The sequence below is a fragment of the Dermacentor variabilis genome, chromosome 4, assembly GCF_050947875.1.
Source record: "Dermacentor variabilis isolate Ectoservices chromosome 4, ASM5094787v1, whole genome shotgun sequence".
NCBI lineage: Eukaryota > Metazoa > Arthropoda > Arachnida > Ixodida > Ixodidae > Dermacentor > Dermacentor variabilis.
Window position 1 is genome coordinate 69,303,785 of NC_134571.1, and position 19,935 is coordinate 69,323,719.

General features: G+C 45.3%; 1 protein-coding gene across 1 annotated transcript; it reads right to left on the minus strand.

Moving 5' to 3' along the window:
- Positions 1 to 170: 170 nt before the first annotated feature.
- LOC142579326 (adenosine deaminase-like) lies at positions 171 to 19,696 on the minus strand. The gene is made up of 8 exons (XM_075689396.1): positions 19,373 to 19,696; positions 13,826 to 13,887; positions 8,469 to 8,591; positions 6,708 to 6,937; positions 2,957 to 3,081; positions 2,451 to 2,698; positions 366 to 492; positions 171 to 296 (listed from the first exon to the last, which is right to left on the minus strand). The coding sequence occupies exons 1-8, from the start codon at positions 19,418 to 19,420 to the stop codon at positions 192 to 194; spliced, it is 1,068 nt and encodes a 355-aa protein (XP_075545511.1). The 5' UTR covers positions 19,421 to 19,696; the 3' UTR covers positions 171 to 191.
- Positions 19,697 to 19,935: the final 239 nt, after the last annotated feature.

Consider the following 19,935-nt stretch of genomic DNA (forward strand, 5'->3'; position numbering starts at 1 on the left):
TTGTGCTATAGTTCTTTGCGACTAGTAGTGCCGCCATGTTCTTTCTGCTCGCCTTATTACAAATTTAGATCACATAAACTATGTCGAACACCTTGCAAGCCATGGCTACTATACTGTGGGTACTTGTGAAGTCCTTGACATTGTGATCATATGCATTGATGGCGAACAACTTGAACAAACCTTTATTTTATTTACGCAACTTTCTTAGATGAGATTCCGTATTCCCTGAAGAGATGCTGAAGCAGATCTTCCTTTTCCGTGCGTGGCAGGAAACATGATCGGGCAGCATTTATATTCTAGAGAGATGAAGAAAACATGCACCAAAATTATCATATGCCCATCAAAAAATTACACAGGGAACTCACCGCTCTAATAATGTGGGCTTCAGTCAGGCCAAGTTCTTTAAGGAATGCATACTCGAGATCCAATGTACTTCCCGTAATAGTGCTGTCATCCTTGTTGATGGAGAAGTTAACATTATCCTCGGCAAAGCTGAAAACAAGAACATTTATAATATACCATTTATACACTAGCATAATGTACGCTATCTCCAGTGCAAGATGGACTGTTTCATTGTGTCACAATATCCTGCCAATCAACTAATAACTAAATATTTAAGCAACCAGCAAGCTAAAGGCTAAATTGTCGTGGCAGTCAACCCATTCATTGAAAAGTACTGAATATTTAGTATGAATATTTTAGTAAGTTCTAACCTGCAAATGCTTGAATATGTATGGTGAAAACTAATGTGAGCCAAACGGAATTCTTCCCCATGTACTTCAACTTGCTCGAACGAACCTACCAGAGCGCGGCACGGATCTGAAATCCCTATGTGCACCAGTGTTGATAGATATAACCTACACATCAGGAGAAGCAGGTGAACATCATTAACTGTTTGCTTTTGGGAACGAGTTATGTTTCACTACAGCAAATGAACGAGAAGAAAGGGGGTTAACGGAGGGGCCCGATATTTATTAATCATAGCTTAAGAAGCCAACAAAGACACCAAGAGCAACAAAGGAGAAATTCCTTGTATTTACTAATTGAATTAAAGAAATTATAAATATAATGGAAATGAAAGTGGATGAAAAAACAACTTGCCGCAGGTGGGGAACGATCTCACGTCTTCGTATTACGCGTGCGATGCTCTACTGATCTACATAATTGGTAGAGCGTCGCACACGTAATGCGATGACGTGCGATCGTTCCTCACACGTGGCAAGTTGTTCTTTCATCCACTTTCATTTCTGTTATATTTATCATTTCTTTAAGTCAATTAGTAAGTACAAGGAATTTCACCTTCGTTGTCCTTGGTGTCTTAGGTTCTTGTTTTCTTATACTACAGCAAATAAAGGCATACAGTTCACTAGATGCACAAAACTACTTCATTAATGGATTTGTAACCTCTTTTGCAGCGAAACAACTACGATTCCAACCTGTTGTTGTGACCAAGGTTTAATCAGCGGTCAGTACGCTTTCCTGCGAGTGTACTCACTTGTAAAGAATTCCCTTTTTTGCAGGTTTTCTCTCATCTATCTTATAAATGTACGTCATATGTATGTTCGCGTCATACTTTCAGTAGCTTTTGAAGTCATGCATGGAAACATGCTCATGTTATTGTGTTGTGTAGGGAACACAAGCCTAAAGCTAACTCCATAAAGATGACAAATTATACACCTCAGCAGTAATGTCAATGCAATCGTGAACAAGAGTAGGCTAAATGCATGAAAAGATCATAAAAAGTGACAATCTATCTTTCCATAATCAGGCCATGCACCAACCACATCCTTTCTACTAAAGCGCTTTATTCTTTCGTTCATTTTAAGGTCAACCACTCTCGGTGCCTTTGGGAGACACTACTAAAAGCAGGTTTGTACAACTCCTGAAAAAATGGTTTGGGTGCTACTAATGACGGAGAGCACGGCAGCTACGATTACCAACGTCGACAGTAAATGAACAACATCTACGGTATTTAAGTTAATCTGATTTGCAAGTCTTTCCTGTAATACCTTGGTGAGCACAACTGTGTACACTGTTGAAATTCTTCAAATCAATTCTGTCGATAAAAGCCAGCCAGAGGATCCATCGTTTTTCAGAGTGCCTTCACACTCACGCTGCCATATAATTTTCGGCAAGTTAAACATGCTGATACATGGCTCTCTGTAGGTCAATTTCACAGATGTCTTGCTTGGGTTTCGATAGCTAAACATCACGCAGATTCCATCGTTGCCATAGCAATGTAGGCAGCAAAATGTATGCACCAGCTATTTCAAACAACCAACACGACTGCTGATGAGTCTAGCGAGGGTGCATCTACATCATTCCGGTATAGTATCACGTATTATTACAAAGACACTGAATATCTGTGTTTCTTAACCGTCTGTCCTTAACTATTTTTGCACGAGAAGACAAGATGTAACACGCTTGACACTTGTTATCGTCAGCCTCACCGGACTATGGAGTGCCTTTGGGTGCCCAGCGGGCAACCTCCGGAAAGAACACTGGAGTAAGGACACACTTCGAAATGAATGTTCTGCCTGCGAGCCAGCTCGTATGTCTCGCCCGTCGGATCTTGGAAAACACGGTATCCGTGTCCTACACGGTCACAGTTTAGGTTGACTATGGCATCTCGCACGGTTGAGTAGGTGCCGCTTTCACCAGCATGTGCTGTCCTTGGGACGCCCAACTGCTTCGCTCTCTGTGATCGATCCAAAAGGGAAGAACAGAGAGATACATGTTCTCGATTAGGTTAGTGGCAAATTAAGGAAAGCAAGAGCACCACATTTTCAAAGGAATACCAAGGGGAAGTACTAAGCTAGGTTACATTTTTACGATGCCAAATGAATTGAATTCATCAATGTGAGTGTATGCTAGGTAAAACAGGTCAATCAAAGAAGACAACATGTGCACTGCTCAGTAGTTCCATATATTAAAGAAAAAGAAACTCGAGGTAAACCTGGAAGACTTGGGCCTCTACAGCCGTGTAGCCAGGGGTCTGCACTTCGTCCTTTGCAATATCAATTCCAACGACACCAATGCCATTGTGCTCCTCACACAGTCTCAAGCAATCGATGGTCCATTCTGAAATGTTTGAAGAAATGCTTACATGAGGAAATAGGTAGGTTTTCTTTCATTCTGCTCTAGTCAAGAGTGAAAGAAAAAGAGAAGGAAATAAAATAATAAATAAAACATAGAGGACTTGACATTTTTACAATATCTGCGATTCTGCAAGGCTAATTAAGAGAACATCATGTGTCAAAGTTTCTCGGCAAGCCTGGCACATGCTGCATAAAATTTGCGACACAAGAGTTTTGTGATGACGCAGAAACGTTTCTCTTAGCATTTCACACAACGTACAACTGCTACAGGAACACGTTACGAGGAATACAGGAAATGGGAGGAGGGGCAGGAGTTCCTGCCTGCCTGTCTGTCTGTGTTTGTGTGTGCATATGCACGCACGTGTGCAATCATGGGCAAATTCATTTACTAAGGTTGCCGCCTGACTGGTTTCTCTCTCACGGACATGATTTCTCCCTCACGGAATCCACATAGCAGCATGCAATTTGCTTATCTGGTTCTCCCTAATCGGAACATGTATCAAAAGCGCTCTCTCAGGCATTCACACATAACAAACAGCTGAATTTTTGGAAGTGAATTCATTCCTGATGTCTTTCACGCTTCAAGGTCAGCTAAAGTGTCCTGTTATCCAAAGTTGCATGACTGAGTGGACCATCCTTTTTTTTACGTTTATTTGTTTCCGATAGATCTTCTCTGCAGCCATCCACTGATGGTGCTTCTCAGGTCACCTGGTGTTGGGACACTAGCCAAATGGGTGCCCATTATTGTTCATTTTCCTGACATCTAACATCCCTGGGGTATGGAAACTACACTCGGTGGGCTGTTGGCTTTAAACGTGCGTCTTCTTAAAAATTTCAAATTTGCGCCCTATTTTACCACGCCTTTCAATAAATTTCAATCATGCAAAGTTTGTATTTGATGCATCGCCACCTTTTAATAAGTTTGTTACCATTTTGTCTATTGGTGCATGAAGTACCTATCACAAAAAAAACATTTCTTTTTCCCCGATTAATCATGAAATCTGCACAGCTTGTCCGCTATCTTTGCGAAGTAGGAGCTGCACAAAAGAAGCTGTATTTATATTTATTATGCAATTTTTATCAATTTTCGCAAATAACATTAAAGCCTCAACGAAAAAAATTCCCGCAAGAGTCACTTTTCTTTCTGTTTAAGCGGAAGCTTTAGCTCGGGGGCTTCCATCTAAATACATGGGAAAGGATAAATCATTTTTCTCGTCAAACAGTGCACTGAATTTCATGAGGTTTGTTGCAGTTAACTGGAAAAGTTCAAATCTAGTGACAGCAGCAAGCAGTTTTGACTCAGGCCGTTAATTCTTTTACAAAAATGGTTGAAAATATCGATATTTAAAAACACGATACTATCAAGGTCCACATCCCACAAGTAACGCCGGAAGAAGTAAAGAAAGCCTTGGGAGCTATGCAAAGGGGGAAGGCAGCTGGGGAGGATCAGATAACCACAGATTTGTTGAAGGATAGTGGGCAGATTGTTCTAGAAGAAGTGGCCACCCTGTATACGCAATTCCTCATGACCTCTAGCGTACCGGAATCTTGGAAGAACGCCAAAATAATCTTAATCCATAAGAAAGGGGACGCCAAAGACTTGAAAAATTATAGACCGATCAGCTTACTGTCCGTTGCCTACAAAGTATTTACGAAGGTAATCGCAAATAGAAGCAGGAACAGCTTAGACTTCTGTCAACCAAAGGACCAAGCAGGATTTCGTAAATTCTACTTAACAATAGACCATATTCACACTATCAATCAGGTAATAGAGAAATGTGCGGGATGTAACCAACCCTTATATGTAATTTTCATTGATTACGAGAAAGCGTTTGATTCTGTCGGAACCTCAGCAGTCATGAAGGCATTACGGAATCAGGGTGTAGACGAGCCGTATGAAAAAATACTGAAAAATATCTATAGCGGCTCCACAGCCACCATAGTCCTCCATAAAGAAAGCAACAAAATCCAAAAAAAAAGGCGTCAGGCAGGGAGATACAATCTCTCCTATGCTATTCACAGCATTTTTACAGGAGGTATTCAGAGACCTGGATTGGGAAGAATTGGGGATAAGAATTAATGGAGAATACCTTAGTAACTTGCGATTCGCTGATGATATTGCCTTGCTTAGTAACTCAGGGGACCAATTGCAATGCATGCTCACTGACCTGGAGAGGCAAAGCAGAAGAGTGGGTCTAAAAATTAATCTGCAGAAAACTAAAGTCATGTTTAACAGTCTCGGAAGAGAACAGCAATTTACGATAGGTAGCTGGGCACTAGAAGTGGTAAGGGAATATATCTACTTAGGGCAGGTAGTGGCCGCGGATCCGGATCATGAGACGGAAATAATCAGAAGAATAAGAATGGGCTGGGGTGCGTTTGGCAGGCATTCTCAGATCATGAACAGCCGGTTGCCACTATCTCCCAAGAGAAAAGTGTATAACTGCTGTGTCTTACCAGTACTCACTTACGGGGCAGAAACCTGGAGACTTACGAAAAGGGTTCTACTTAAACTGAGGAAGACGCAACGAGCTATGGAAAGAAGAACGGTGGGTGTAACGTTAAGGGATAAGAAAAGAGAAGATTGGGTGAGGGAACAAACGAGAGTTAATGACATCTTAGTTGAAATCAAGAAAAGGAAATGAGCATGGGCAGGACATGTAATGAGGAGGGAAGTTAACCCATGGTCATTAAGGCTTACGGACTGGATTTCAAGAGAAGGGAAGCGTAGCACGGGGCGGCAGAAAGTTAGATGGGCGGATGAGATTAAGAAGTTTGCAGGGACAACATAGGCACAAATAGCACATGACCGGGATAGTTGGAGAAGTATGGGAGAGGCATTTGCCCTGCAGTGGGTCTAGCTAGTCTGATGATGACGATGATGATGATGATGATTATGATGATGATGAGCATCAAGCTTACAATTGCTGTAAGGCATCAGAAATATGAAAAACAATGTCCCAATTTTGTAAACTGCACTTAATAATACTACATCTAAAGTGGATAATATAATGTATTATACGTCACTCTGAAATAAAGCACTAACTTGTGAGTAGAACTACAAAATCTGCACTAACATTGTATCAATTTCAGATTAGCCGTCAAGTCATATATCAAATCTGTCCGTATATACTCTAACTGATGCAGTTAAGAACTGCAATATCTGTTTTTGGTGCACCGTCATTTTACGGATGAGTAACTTTCGTGCTTCAAGTTTATTTATTTATTTATTTATTTATTTATTTATTTATTGGCTTACCAGTTTTTGAAACTTTTGTAAAATAATCCAAGCCATAAATAAGGATTCTGCTTGCTAGAGTAACTCGAACTGACTTTTTTTCTTTCATACACAACTAATTTAATTTAAATCGGTGAAGAGGTTGTTTCATAAATGCATTTCTGCATTTTACATGTACTTGAATATGTAAATTATCACTGGCCCCGAGCTAAAGCTTTCTCTTAAATCTTAGCAGAATGGTTGCCTAAAAAGGCATTCGAGCTTCCTCATGAAAAAAAAGTTAATAGCGAGCAAATTGATAACATATTAACCGGATGATCAACACATATCAATCATCCACTGTGTTATCGAAGATGATAAGCCTAGATTACCGTCGTTTCCCCAGACGGAGGTTAGTATGGATCGAGCTTTGATGCGGAAGTCGTGCTCTCCCCTTTGGAGCCCACGACTGACCGCTTGGATGACCAGGGCCGGCGTAACACTCTTCTCCTTCGAAGCCAGCAGGTGCGGTGAGTAGCGCGCCTCGAAGTAGGCGACGCCTTCTCTGGCCTGATCCTCGCACAGCTCGTACGCAATGCGCTCGATTGCTACTAAGTCGCCCCTGAAAAAAAATAAAAATAAAAGCTCAAATGAAAATGATTTTACTATTCCCACAAGATACCATGGACGGCGTCAGTAGCCTGTGTCGGTTACTATTGTGACTGGAAATAGAAAAGGGCAAACACTGAGGAAGACAGTGAAGACAGGTAATGGTAGACACAGCGTCTCTTTTTTTTTTTGTGTGTGTGTGTGTGTGTGTAGGCGGGGGAAGGGGGGGGGGGGGTATTGTCATATGTACCGCGCCGGACTAGCTTACTGACTGCCAGTAGCTTACTGCCGTGTTGAGGCGAGCGCAGTTCGCCTCAACACGGCAGTAATGTTCCTGGTCAGTTGGGCCAAACGCGTCAACCGGGATGGGGCTGCTGAAAGCTCAGGGAAGCGGCGTCACTGCGATCGGTAACAATGCACATTTTAAAACCTTATAATAAATTACGCGGAGCGCTTAAATGTGTCCCTCAATGATCAGAAGGCCCAACCCTAACGAGTGAGTAGGTTTGTACAAAAGCAAACTTGCTTCAGGGTCCCTTTAACTGTGAAAGCGAGCCACCGTAGCCATTGCCCATACAATGATCAGTCAGCGAATCTAAAAGTGCGTGTGTGTGTGTGTTTTTTCAGAAGGCATTAACAACATAGGTGCTAAATTAAACCCTTGATTGATTGGGGTTTAAAGGAACCTATGGACAACCACTTGACTGATTTAGCCTATTTGTACATCTGCTTAAAATTTATAGTATGGTGCTTATGGTAACCTTTCAAGATGGGTGTCCGACATGGGTGTCCAACAGCGACAAAGGAGCGGTAAAAGACGCGTTGGACACTGCAGCGCTACATTTCCTGCAGAAGTTTGGAAGTACGGGATTGCGCGCGGAAGTGGCGGTGGTGAAATTGGATTGAAAAAAGTTTGTTGTATTACGAAAGGGTTGTGGAAGCGGGTGAGTGGAGCCCCTAGTCCAGGGTTCTACTGACCTCAGCTGCCCGCCGTACTTGGTAGAGGAGTGCCTCTTGGGCCTCCTTTTCTTCGCTGGCGAGCCAGGCCTGCCAATGTTCCGTTCTGAATTTTTGCGCCGGAATGTGAAAGGTTGATGCGTAGCAACTGAGATTACTCTCGAGTAATTTACGGTCATGAATAAATGATCCCCAGTGGTTTACGTCTGTATGGGCCGTCGCGCTGGCTATAATGTCATCGCTGGCGTAATGTAATTTGAAGAAGAGTAGCCGAATACCTAGAAAGCCACAGATGAGAGCAAGCGATATATTGTGCGAGGCTGTAGGCGCCTAGCAGCTCACATGTTCATCACGGCAGTATTCGAGCTCGGCAAAGACTGCACTGTCGAAGGGAAGGAAACACTTGAATTGTTTTTGCAGCGCATGCAATTTCACTGCTTTAATGACGATATTTAGAATTATGGAGCAACAAGGCAGAAGTATGAAGGAAGCACTTAATGCTACAAACATTTCTTACAATCCAGTTAACTTAGTGACAGCAATAACATTGCGCTTCAAAGATATCAACTGCCAAGCCGGATACTTACACTATAGTAGGCATAAATATAGAAAAGCGGTCGAGGAAGTCTTTCAAGGACGATGACTCCACTTTCTGCAGCCGCCATCGCAGGGCAGCTATTGAAGAACATCCAAGGTCTATCTTCTTTTTGCTTTAAAGAAAAATGAAAAAAAAATTGTGAGAATTTACCTTAGCTATAACAACGATTTGTACTATGGCGATATGTATACTTACGGCGCAAGAAGGTGAGCACTTGAATAAACATTGCCTCGTACGCTCAATCATTTAGAATATAGTATATTGCTATGGGGCAAGGTTAGCTGTCCGCAGCAAGGCCATCATTGGTTACTAGGCTGTTCTTGGAGTAGAATGTAAAATTTGGCGAGTTGGTTGAAGTTCTTTATGACGGCAATGCAAAGAGGGAGGGGACACAGAAATAGAAGCAGACAGGACGAGCACGAGTTCAGCGCTTATTCTGTGTACTTCTTTTCGGTGTCACCACCCCTTTCACGTTGCCACCATAATAATGTTCCTGGAGATTCTGCATATACTGCAGCACCCAATGTAGCCACCCTCCCCAAATCTCCCTTTGTGTACTTGGCTGAACATGTGCAGCTGGTAGCTGCTTGTGCACGCTCCACCTGCACGCGTTCCGTTAGATATATAATACGAGACTGCAGGTCACCGACTGGCCAGCCAACGTTCAACGAGCATAAAAAGCACTTCTTCATTTTACATGTATTGGAATAGGGAGTGTCCGAGTTCAACTTTGCTGTAATCTAACATGCCAGCAAATGCATACTTGCGAAACCAGAGAGACGGGGAGGGGGGGGGGTGTATAAATGAAAGGCAGGACAGTTAACCAGGACTGAGCGCGGTCAGCTACCCTGCACTGGCGGTATAGAAAAAGCGGACGGAAAGATTAAGAGAAGAAGAGAAAGTTCACTGTGGATACTGCCAACGTAGTAACAATCCTCCGCTCTGTATCACATACCGTCGCTCATTTTGGTAGTGTTCCGAAATCGCAGCAGCGCTTTTGTGGCCTTTTGTAGGTGCGATATGCGAGGCTATGGTCCCGAGACCTTGCTCAAGGTGAGTGTTTTTCGGTCCAACTGATTCAAAGGTGCCCAGAGGTCACGTCTCATTTTCAGAGGCTAAGCAGTAGTCCTAGTGTTCTATAATCCCCTCGACAGCGCATGCGTTGCACTTAATTGACGCTATGGGCCATTCCAGTGCAAAATGAGTACGTATTGGTACATGCAATGCCCAGGCGTAAACAACACAGCATTGCTTCCTCCTTTTGCGAAAGCCCAGGTAACAGCTGCAGTTGCATAATGGGTCGAGAGAACAAAACTGATGCTAAGTGAATTCAGGTGTGTGCCGCTTCTCCAAAGTCATACGGCGCGCTAACCTGCTTAAGTGTTGGGCTGCATCAGTCTTCGAAAAAGATACAGAAACAAGGTCTGTTTCTTCGTGTGATTTCCTAGCAGCTTCATCGGCGACGTCGTTGCCGGAGATACCCCAATTACCCGGCAGCCACTGAAACACCAGCAGCGATATCTGAACCAGGAAGATAAAACACACATTGGTGGGACAGAAAGTGTCAAATGGCAACTCCCTAAGTGCGCATAGCTATTCCTCTACTGGTCTACCACTCCCGATGTCCGGTAGTTCGTCTGCGCCTGACCGTGCTGCATGCAAATAACCATGGGGCAGCCAAAATGATAACAAAATTCCAAGCAATTTACCTTGAAAGAGACACTAAAAGCAAATAGTAAGTCAACTTGGAGCGTTAAAATACCATTCCAGAAACATCGCGGAGCTTGTTTAGTTCAAAGGAAAGACTTAGTTTCAGACAAAATCGCGTATTAAGCGTCCGCATTTCTTAGCGCAATTCGAATCGCCCTCCCCCGAGCGGGGAGTGGTGATGTTGCATTGGCCATCACCGCCTTCTACTGCCGTCGGTGAGTAAAACGCTTCCCGACAGACGGCGCTACATGTTCTTTTTTTTTTTTTTTGCGCAATACGCAAACGCTCGGCTGTGGAGAGATCTAGCCAAGCCAAAGCGTTGGATTAGCCACAACAGCTGCCTTTGGCCAAGTGGCGTGGACTGTTCAGGCATCCCGCGGCATCACAGGGACGTGGAATTTTCTTATGCGCGCGGTTTGCGAGAGTTTCGCGAGCCAACAAAACCAGCGCAGCACTACAGGATAACGAAACTTAGCGAAACATAGCGAAAACGAACCCTTTTGACCGTCCGCGTCGTTGTAAAGGGGAACGTTACCAGTCTAGTAACGTTTGTGAAGGGTAGCGTAAATTAGTTCTATTTTTTTCTAAATATCGAACAGAACTCGACCAGTAACATTTTCTTCCGTCTCATAATGCAATGCAATGATCTTTTTATTAGGAAAGGTTGGGTACTATAGTGACAAAATTATGAGTAGTACCATCTTCATTGAGGTAATGCGTGAATGTCCCGCGTGAGTCGCAAGTCGTGTCCTACATTTCCCATAATTTCCCGATTATCAAAACATTGTTCACGCGAACACTGACACCTTAGACGTTCTCGAGCATTGATCTATTACTTTATAGCTTGACTTGATATTTATCTTTATTCTCCCTTTAATACTTGCACTCATTCACAGACAACGTATATTAAGATGCTGAGCGTTTCAGTAAAGCGCGACAGATTATACCCTGACCTCGCCCTAATTAAAGAATTGTGCAGAAACCATCGACGATAATTGTCAACGTAAGCGAACAGCCCAAACGAACGAAACGTTTTCCTTGCCGAGCGCTCCGCTACCTTCAGACGCATGAAAGCTGACGCGCAGCATCACGTGCGTATGAAATAGCTACAAAGTAGGCTTTCAGCGACCAACGCGCCTCCCAACACGGTTGGGCGAGAAGACGCTTTTTTGCACCGGCGCGACCGCGCATCTCTCATCGACGCGACGCAAGATGAGGCAAGAATGCAAAACGAAATGCAGCGTGGATTAATACGGACCCTGTACCGTAAGTTAATATTTGTCGGCTGTCCTTCCGAAAATACTGTGCGCCTCCCCTGGATGCACTGAACGTTTCTATTGCGATATCAATTATATGGGCATTGGAAGCGAATCTTGCCGTCCTCGTCGTCGTGAGGTACCACACACATACACACACACACGCACACACGCACACACAACTTTAGCCAGTTTAAATGTTTGCCAATGCACTCTGAGAGGACGCGACCACTGCATATTGCTGACTATTGTATGGAGTCAGTCGCACTATTTTTCTATTCTGCTTAATTACATAATTAGTCAAGAAAATTAACCTACTTCCGAAACAACAAAGTTAGGCAAAAAATTCCAATTAAAAAGTTGTATAGAGCACTTTGCAAAACGTCCGATTAGACAGCGTCTAACTTTCTAGCTATCAGGCATTAGTGATTTTCTGTTTACTGCGGATGCCCGCAGTATGCGGCGTAAATTGACACCATTCCATCACTGAAGTTGCTCATAACCGGTCTTACATCCTTCTACAAAATTATTCTTCAGAATTTGGAAAATGACAGCCAACAAACAAACGTCATGAAACAAAACACCGACAGCGCATGCCTTTCATCCTAAATCTTTTCAGACTTAAATATTAAAAGTGCGAAACAATAACAGGTGAAACTCTAAAATATCATAATTTTATTGGCGCGGCTGTGCAATACCGCCGTGATCGGCCCAGGGAAAATTCGAAACCCCCTATGCGGAAAAGTGGTGGTAAAGTCGCTAATAAAGACGTTGGCTTTAATTAATCAACAAATGAAAGTGTTCGATAGCAGGATTCAAACAGAGGACCCCTAGCACCACAGCTCGCTATTACTTAGCTTATGTTTACCTAAATTCATACTGCCACTACAGCTACGAGTCTTACACTTCGTGTAATATTCTAACATGTTGCTACACCTTCATTGCTTCACCTTTATGGCGAAACTGACTTTTTTAGGGGACGGCGGAACACGCAATGCTGGGGCTGTGTGCTTTGATGATCCACTTCATTTTTCATTGTTCTTATCCTTTGTTTCATCAAGTGCCCGGAGAGGAGGGCGGTGTAGCAACGTGCCAGCGAGTGACAAAGAGAGAGAAGAGTGGAAAACGAAATGATTCCGCACGACATATAACCCCTGTGATCGCAGGAAAACACTTATCCCTGGGAGCAATAAAGCGTGATACGGTGCGGAGTACCGTGGCGTCTCTGTCTCAATATGCGATAAAGACTTATCAAGAGCATGACGTCGACGCTAATCTTTCTTGCGCTAACAAGAGCAAGTCCACTGTGAGCCGTGCATGGCCTTGCGAACTGAACGGTACAAGCATTTATGAGTGAACAGCTGTTGCGGGTATACGCATAGGTGCTGCACTGACATATCAGTGATCACGGCCGGCTGCGCTGCAATTGCCAACATACTTAGAGAACGGTGAATGTAAGAGAAGATAAGTAATCTGCACGGTGATCTTGAACTAACAAAATATTTCAGAGAGCAGTTCCACGATGCTTCGCGGTTTCTGTCGGCAATCTCGTGATAAAGAGGATTCCTGCGTGTCCTCGAGTTATATGAACCACTTCCAGAGTTACTTTCACTTTCACGTGGCGTAGCTTCTGGCCCAACGCCTCACTGCAAAAGAAACGGGCGGCGTGCCTGCTGGCATAGCATAGCATAGTTTCTAGCAATTAGTATAGAGGGAACTCTAGCGCTGCGATTGTTCAGCCACTATGTGAATGACGGGAAATACAAGGATTTGTTTGATCTTGGGGCTTCACGCGTTCTCGTGGCTTCATTTGTCAATCTGGGATTAAATTGCACTAGATTTCGAAGCAAGTTATGCGTCTTTATTTTTTATGCAGAAGGTAATAAGCTTCTGCAAGCACGCATAATCACTGCTAATTGCAGTGGTTCCGCTTGTCCATGATTCCAATATCTGGCTTCTGTGCTAGAGGTACCGAGTTCAATGCCTGACGTCGGACAATTTTTATAACGTAATTTTTATTATTAACAACGCAGCGCTTTCTTAGAAATTATAACTTTGCAAAGTGACAAAGCCATTTAAAACAAAAAAGGAAGACGTTTAGGCAAAACCATGTACAACCTACCGTTCTCGTGCTGGCTGAACAGCCCTGCTTGCAGCTCCCGTAGTCACTAGCGCCACAGTTTCCTCTAGTAATTGTGCAAAACTCCATGGCACAGCCCAAATAACGTCTCCTAAAAGTGACAGCGCCGAATGTGATCGATCCAGAATACGAATCCAGTTTACTGCTTCTATAGCGAATAAAAGTGTTGACACAATCGGCTTTGCATCGTTCCGGAAAATTATGCTTATAACACCGCTCTGTCGCCTATACGATACTCACTGCGCAAGTTCCCATATTGTCTCCAGTCGTACGGAGCCGTCCAAGTGAAGATGGAGCTCCACCTGCGTGAAAGAGTGGACGAGAAGCTTTTCGGGATGGGGACACTGCGCAAGGCGCATCCAGTTGCCGCTTTCTCTTTTCTCCGCACCCCATTCCGAAGCCCCGTAGCCCTAATCTGGAGGACTCTATCTTGAATTCGTTGCTTACCACGGATGTCGCGCTTTTGTAAGTATTATCGACCCGATACGTTAGTAATCTGTAGTTTTCACGGAGAAAGTGTTAGTGCCATTTTCTGCTTCTTCACCTGCTTGTATTATGAATGAAATCGTTATTTCTAGTCGCAGAGCTATGTGTCGACTGAGTCGACGGTTTTACGTCCCAAGGCAAACGCTAGCGCATGAGAGACGCCGTATAGCGGCATGCTTCATATTACTTTTGACCATCCAAGTTTTTTTACGTGTACCTAAATCTATGTACACATGTTTGCAAATATCACCCCCTTATTAGTACGGCCGCCACGAACCGGTATCGAACCTGCGACCACCTGCACAGAAGCAGAACACCATAATCACTGAGCTGCAGTGGCAGGTTAGTTCAATGTGCCCTCGACAGTTTACCTATTAATTCGAGTACGTGGGCCAGGATGGTAATTCGACAAAATCAGTCGAGTTCACAAGAACAATGGCTAGTCTATTTACTGGTAGAGTTGGTTGAACAACCGTTTTCAACTGAAGAATTACCGAAGGGTTGAAAGAAAAGTGCTCACATGGTACTTCTTTTTTAAGACGCGGTATACAAACAAATACACCAACGAACTCCATACTGAGAATTTTCCGGAGCACACTCTTCCCCACACTTTTTTTACTTCACTCAACCATCCCTTTTTCCCCTTCCCGACACCTGGGAGAGCAGAACCGCCGCATCGCAAGAGCTGCGTCCTGCACTATGGACACTGCTGGGGGTCCACATGAACCATATCTATAGGCCCAGACATCTTCAGCGCCAATCTTCAGCCTTCAAACCTTCAGCGCCAATCCTCATCCTTCCAAAGCACTCCAAACTGCTGCCATTTGCGGCACACTCGCTATCATAACCTACAACTGGATTGCTACAAAGCGTTGCAAAGATGGCCGGAAGTTGTCACACATGCGCGTTACAAGGCACTCCATTTCTCTCCTTCGCAAGATAACGCAAGCGTTGCGTATTTAGTTGCGGCCCGCGCGTACATGTTTAATGGACTCGCGAGCGCTGCTTCGTGAAACGCAAACTTGTGGCAGCAGAACGTCGACAAAAAGCCGTGCACCCTTCGTCATCAGACGTTGTGTCACCGAAGCAGTAGTGAGTGTCGCGTTCACTTGGCGCGAGTGGGGATCCATTCTCCATCAATCACTTTCGGAGATGCTTTGTCTTGAGCCCAGACCACACATACGCTTGCGGACGCGCACAAGCTAGCATCTGCGCGTCCACGCATGCGCAGACGGTGCCGCATGGCTCGTACGCGTCAAAACGCGGCGTGATCTCGGGGAACAGCTCATCCCTCTTATCGCGCGCGTGGGCTACTTCGCGTCGGCGCGCCTGGCTGCGCAGCTACGGCGCGGTACATTCAACACTCAGTATAATGCATTATATTTTATAATGCAATAAAGTGCTCCTTTCCTTTCTGTGATGATCTCACAGCTATAAAAATACAATTACGTTTATAGATATCGAGGCATTTTGAAACACTCTCAATAACAAAGTACGAAGCAGCGTCTGCCAAGGCGTCTGTAAGTGAGCCCAGTGAACGGGCGCTGTCGCGCGTCTTTGTGGATGCAAACCGCCATTCCTCGCGAAGCACGTGAGGGCGACACATGTCCCCGGTTCTACGCACGTTCTTCAACACGGATAGCTTTTAAGAACTACACTAGAAGCACCACGTACACTTATGGAGAACATTCTAAGTCTCTTGTGTCCCCATATATTTCGCGTCATTGCGCCTGGTATGGATATGTAACAAGTAGTCCAAATCTCAGCATTATTGCACAACGATTAAGCAAGCAAACATGGAACGCTTGAAAAATTCTCATCCTTTCGAAATTGCTGTTGCTGTGCAGGCGGAAACGCGGCTCTCAAGACGACTGAAACACTCCCTTCGCGTTCAGAATCGCACAAACGCGTAAGATTGCTTTTGTGCAACTTTTCTAGACTCCTAAGCTCACCCGTGGTGCTCAAGCCTGACCACGTGCGAGCTACAGAAGCCTAGGAGCTTCAGTTTAGATTTCTGATTTCTAAGCGACGGGAAGGCACGTGGTTCAGAAGTGTTTCACGGCGACATGCACCTATCGTGAGAGCGCTGCATCAACGGCAAATAATTCTGCGGATCGAGTAAGGTAACACCGCCAGATGAATCGCCAGGCAGCAAGAGACGACGTGACAGCGCCGGTAGCGGTGGCTAAAACTATCCACCAACCACGTGCTATATACTTGCACGCGTTTCTCTGGTCACTTTCATTGTTCCTGCAACGCTCGCAAGTCTCAACACTAACGGCCAAATAGTTCCAATTCAGATATTGAATAGCCCTGATCTGTTGTTCATATTTTCATTCTGTACGAATAAAGCTGCAGGATTCTTTGTGCATTTTTGTTCGAAGTCTCCGAAATAGCGCCGTTTATTCTAAGAAGCCTTGCCCTCTAAATTACACTGCACATGAAATATTTCACTATCTTAGGTTTGACACCAAGCGTAAAAGTGTAGGGTATCTTAACGAGAATGATGTAAAGGGTCGTCCACTCTTTTAGGATGAACACGGCTCAGCGTGGCATCGCTCCGCGGAGCGCCAATGAGTCCGGCCGCGCGGCCGCGCATCGAAGCGAAGCGGCGCAGGCGCACAGGGTCCTCGGGGAGGTGCGTCGCGTAGTCTGTGGTGGCCAGAAGCGTGGTCTGCTACAGCGCTAAAGCGCGCCGCTCTAGCTCTGTTGCGAGTACACTTCATCAAACGCAGGCGACCGAGGTGGCTTCGCGGGAAAGCGCGCATCTCTCACTGAGGCATTTTCCGGCTGTTTTTGTCTACAGTTTGCGAACAGCCTGCGGGGCCAATATGCATGAACAGAAACAAGCTTCGCAGTGCATGAGCGACTTCGCTTTTTTTTTTCTTCTAAGTGATGAGGGTGAAAGTACAATGGTATCTTTTGCGCGCTTTATTTGACTGGGGCCATTTTATTTTACTGCCACAGGTGTTGGCGCAGTGCATCCGGAGAAACCCATCGGATGCGCTTTTCATGATTGCGGTCATGACGTGATGAGCTTAGCGTGCCATTTCGCGCATCTCTTGATGCTATAACGAATTTGGCTAATTGAGCTAAGAAAACGGCCGACACCCGTCATAAATTTCACAGAAAACTAGAGAGCGATTGTTCAATCACGCTTATACTTGATCATGTTTGTCATCGATTCTACCATTAAAGAGGGAAAGCAAAAGAGTACCTCGACAGTAACGAAAAAGTGACATCCACTCCTCCGCGGCTCTCTTATTGACGCATTAATGTCGCTCGTAACTGCTCGTGAACCGCTTTAAGAGATGTCGGAAACTGCTCTCTCTGGCATAGCAACTGATCTTGGAGTAATTTTACGAGTCATTTTCATCTTTAGAAAGATACAACTCATCTGTTTTGTCATACTTCATGTAAAATCGCCGAAGCGGTGTCGGTCATTGTCGCACACGTGTCGCGGGAACTCGCATCTGTCGACCACCTGGCGTTGGTCGGCAAACGGTCTGGCTGTTTGCAAAAGCCAAGTCCGTCCCAACCCAAATGGCTGACATTGGGCCGTCTACGTTCAATGTGGCCATGGGCGTCGGCCCGATCTACCGCCGAGCTCATTTTTTAACTTAAGTCATGCAACCTTCTCTTATCAACTCACGATGCTGATACGCTGCTGCAAACTACGCCACGTCTTTTCGTCAACGTTTTCTTTCGTGTGTAACCTCGCACAAATGTTTCGTAAATTCCTCTAAATGAGCATGCGACTTCCCGCGACAATGCCGGCACCGCTTCGGCGATGTTACATAACGTATGGCAAAACAAATGAGTTGTATCTTTTTATTGGGTACAGAGAGATGAGAATGACCCATAAATTACACCCAAATCAGTTGCTATGCCGGAGAGAGCAATTTCCTACATCCGTTAAAGCGATTCACGAGTAGTTACAAAGTTGCTATGCCGGAGAGAGCAATTTCCTACATCCGTTAAAGCGATTCACGAGTAGTTACAAGCGACATTAACGCGTCAATAAGAGAGCCGCGGAGCAGTGGATGTCACTTCTTCGTTATTGTCGAGGTACTCTTTTTCTTTTCCTCTTTAATGGTAGAATTGATGACAAACATGAACAAGTATAAGCACGACTGAACAATCGCTCTCTAGTTTTCTGTGATATTAATGACGGGTGTCGGCCATTTTCTTAAGCCAATTAGCCAAATTAGTTATAGCACCAAGAGACGCGCGAAACGGCACGCCAGTCTCATCACGTCATGACCCCAATGATGAGAAGCTCATCCGATGGGTTTCTCCGGATGCACCGCACCAACAGCTGTGGCAGTAAAATAACATGGCCGCGGCCCAATAAAGAGCGCGCAAAAAAATAGCTTTGTTCTTTTACCCTCATCACTTCGAAGAAGAAAAAAAGCGAAGTCGCGATGCACTGAGACGCTTGTTTCTGTTCATGCATATTGCTCTTCGTGCAGTGAGTGAAGCGCGCTTTCCCGCGAAGCCACCTCGGTCGCCTGCGTTTGGTGAAGTGTACTCGTAGCAGAGCTAGAGCTCCAGTGCTGTACCAAACGATGCGACCGGACGCACTGGCGCTCCGCGGAGCGATGCCACACTGAGCCGTGTTCACCCGACCCTGCACATAAACTTTCATATTCCGCGCTGCAAGTTAGACAGGAACTGAAAGAGCAGGTCGCTTAGACTGCGTTAAGCTATGAATCGCCGAAAACACGTGTCCTGCTGCTCCAAAATCCAGATATTTCCTTAGACTTCACTGGCTAGTTCAGAGGTCTATAAACAAATAAGATCACTGTCAGTAGCGCTAACACAGAAGAGCAAAAATGAACGATGTTATCGTGTAGGAGGGGCGCACACACTTGGTGCTTGCACTGTGGAAAGAGTGCGACTGCCTTATCGTCTACTACGACTTCACGATTACGTAAAGCCACGACAATGAAAAGCACAGGCAACATTGGCCGAATGTCACACCGCTCAGCCCGAGTTTCGCTCAACACGCGCAGACGGAACGTTCGAAATCGCACATAAACTGAACTAGACGCTTTTGTTGCTCAACAAACGCAAAACTTCCCGATTGCCTAGGACGCCTGAAAGGCAGCACTCTGTTCTCCGAATGGATGCGCAAGCTCTGAAACCAACATACCTCGAAATCGTAAAGCTAGCAGGTGTCATCTGAATGCGGTTATGCGTGGCGATATGTGCGTTAAGAAATATTGTAAAGCACCCAGAAACACACGAAGTACAGCGTCGCATCGAATGCGGCAGCGGTAGCACTGTATAATAACTCACCCTTGTTCGAGGAATCTTTGACGGATCGAAGTGTTTCAGGAAGCTCATCGCAGCAAGAACACGCGTCGCGGCTTTCGCTCCGCACAACAGTCGACGCAACGCCACTACAACAGGAGCACACAACGCCGGCGGCGATTTGGCGCGCCTTTTCCCCAGCAGTAGTTTGACAGGTTTCAGTGGCGTTCTCCGTTGCCGGGCGGCTGCCTGCCAAGCGCAGGGTTGGGGTGGACGCGCACAGAGGCGAGGGACGAACCCGATGGTGCTCTTCGAGGAATGCACACGGCACTCCGCTGACTTCCTTCACTCTCTCTCTCTCATCCAACCAACGTATGGCTCGCGCCCCTGCCAAAAGCACACACAAAACAGCCCCGTGAGCGAGGGGCGTTATCGCCCTTCCCTTCTCCTGGATGTTTGCTGTAGTGCTCTCTTCCGCGTACGCACGCGTCGGTTTGAAACAAGCGACGCTTGCATGGCCGTTTTGTGTGGTCCCTCCTTATTTGAACAACTGTGTCCGCCGGTATCATGTTGGAGCTCCGCCAAGCGCAGTCAGCGAGCGCACTGTC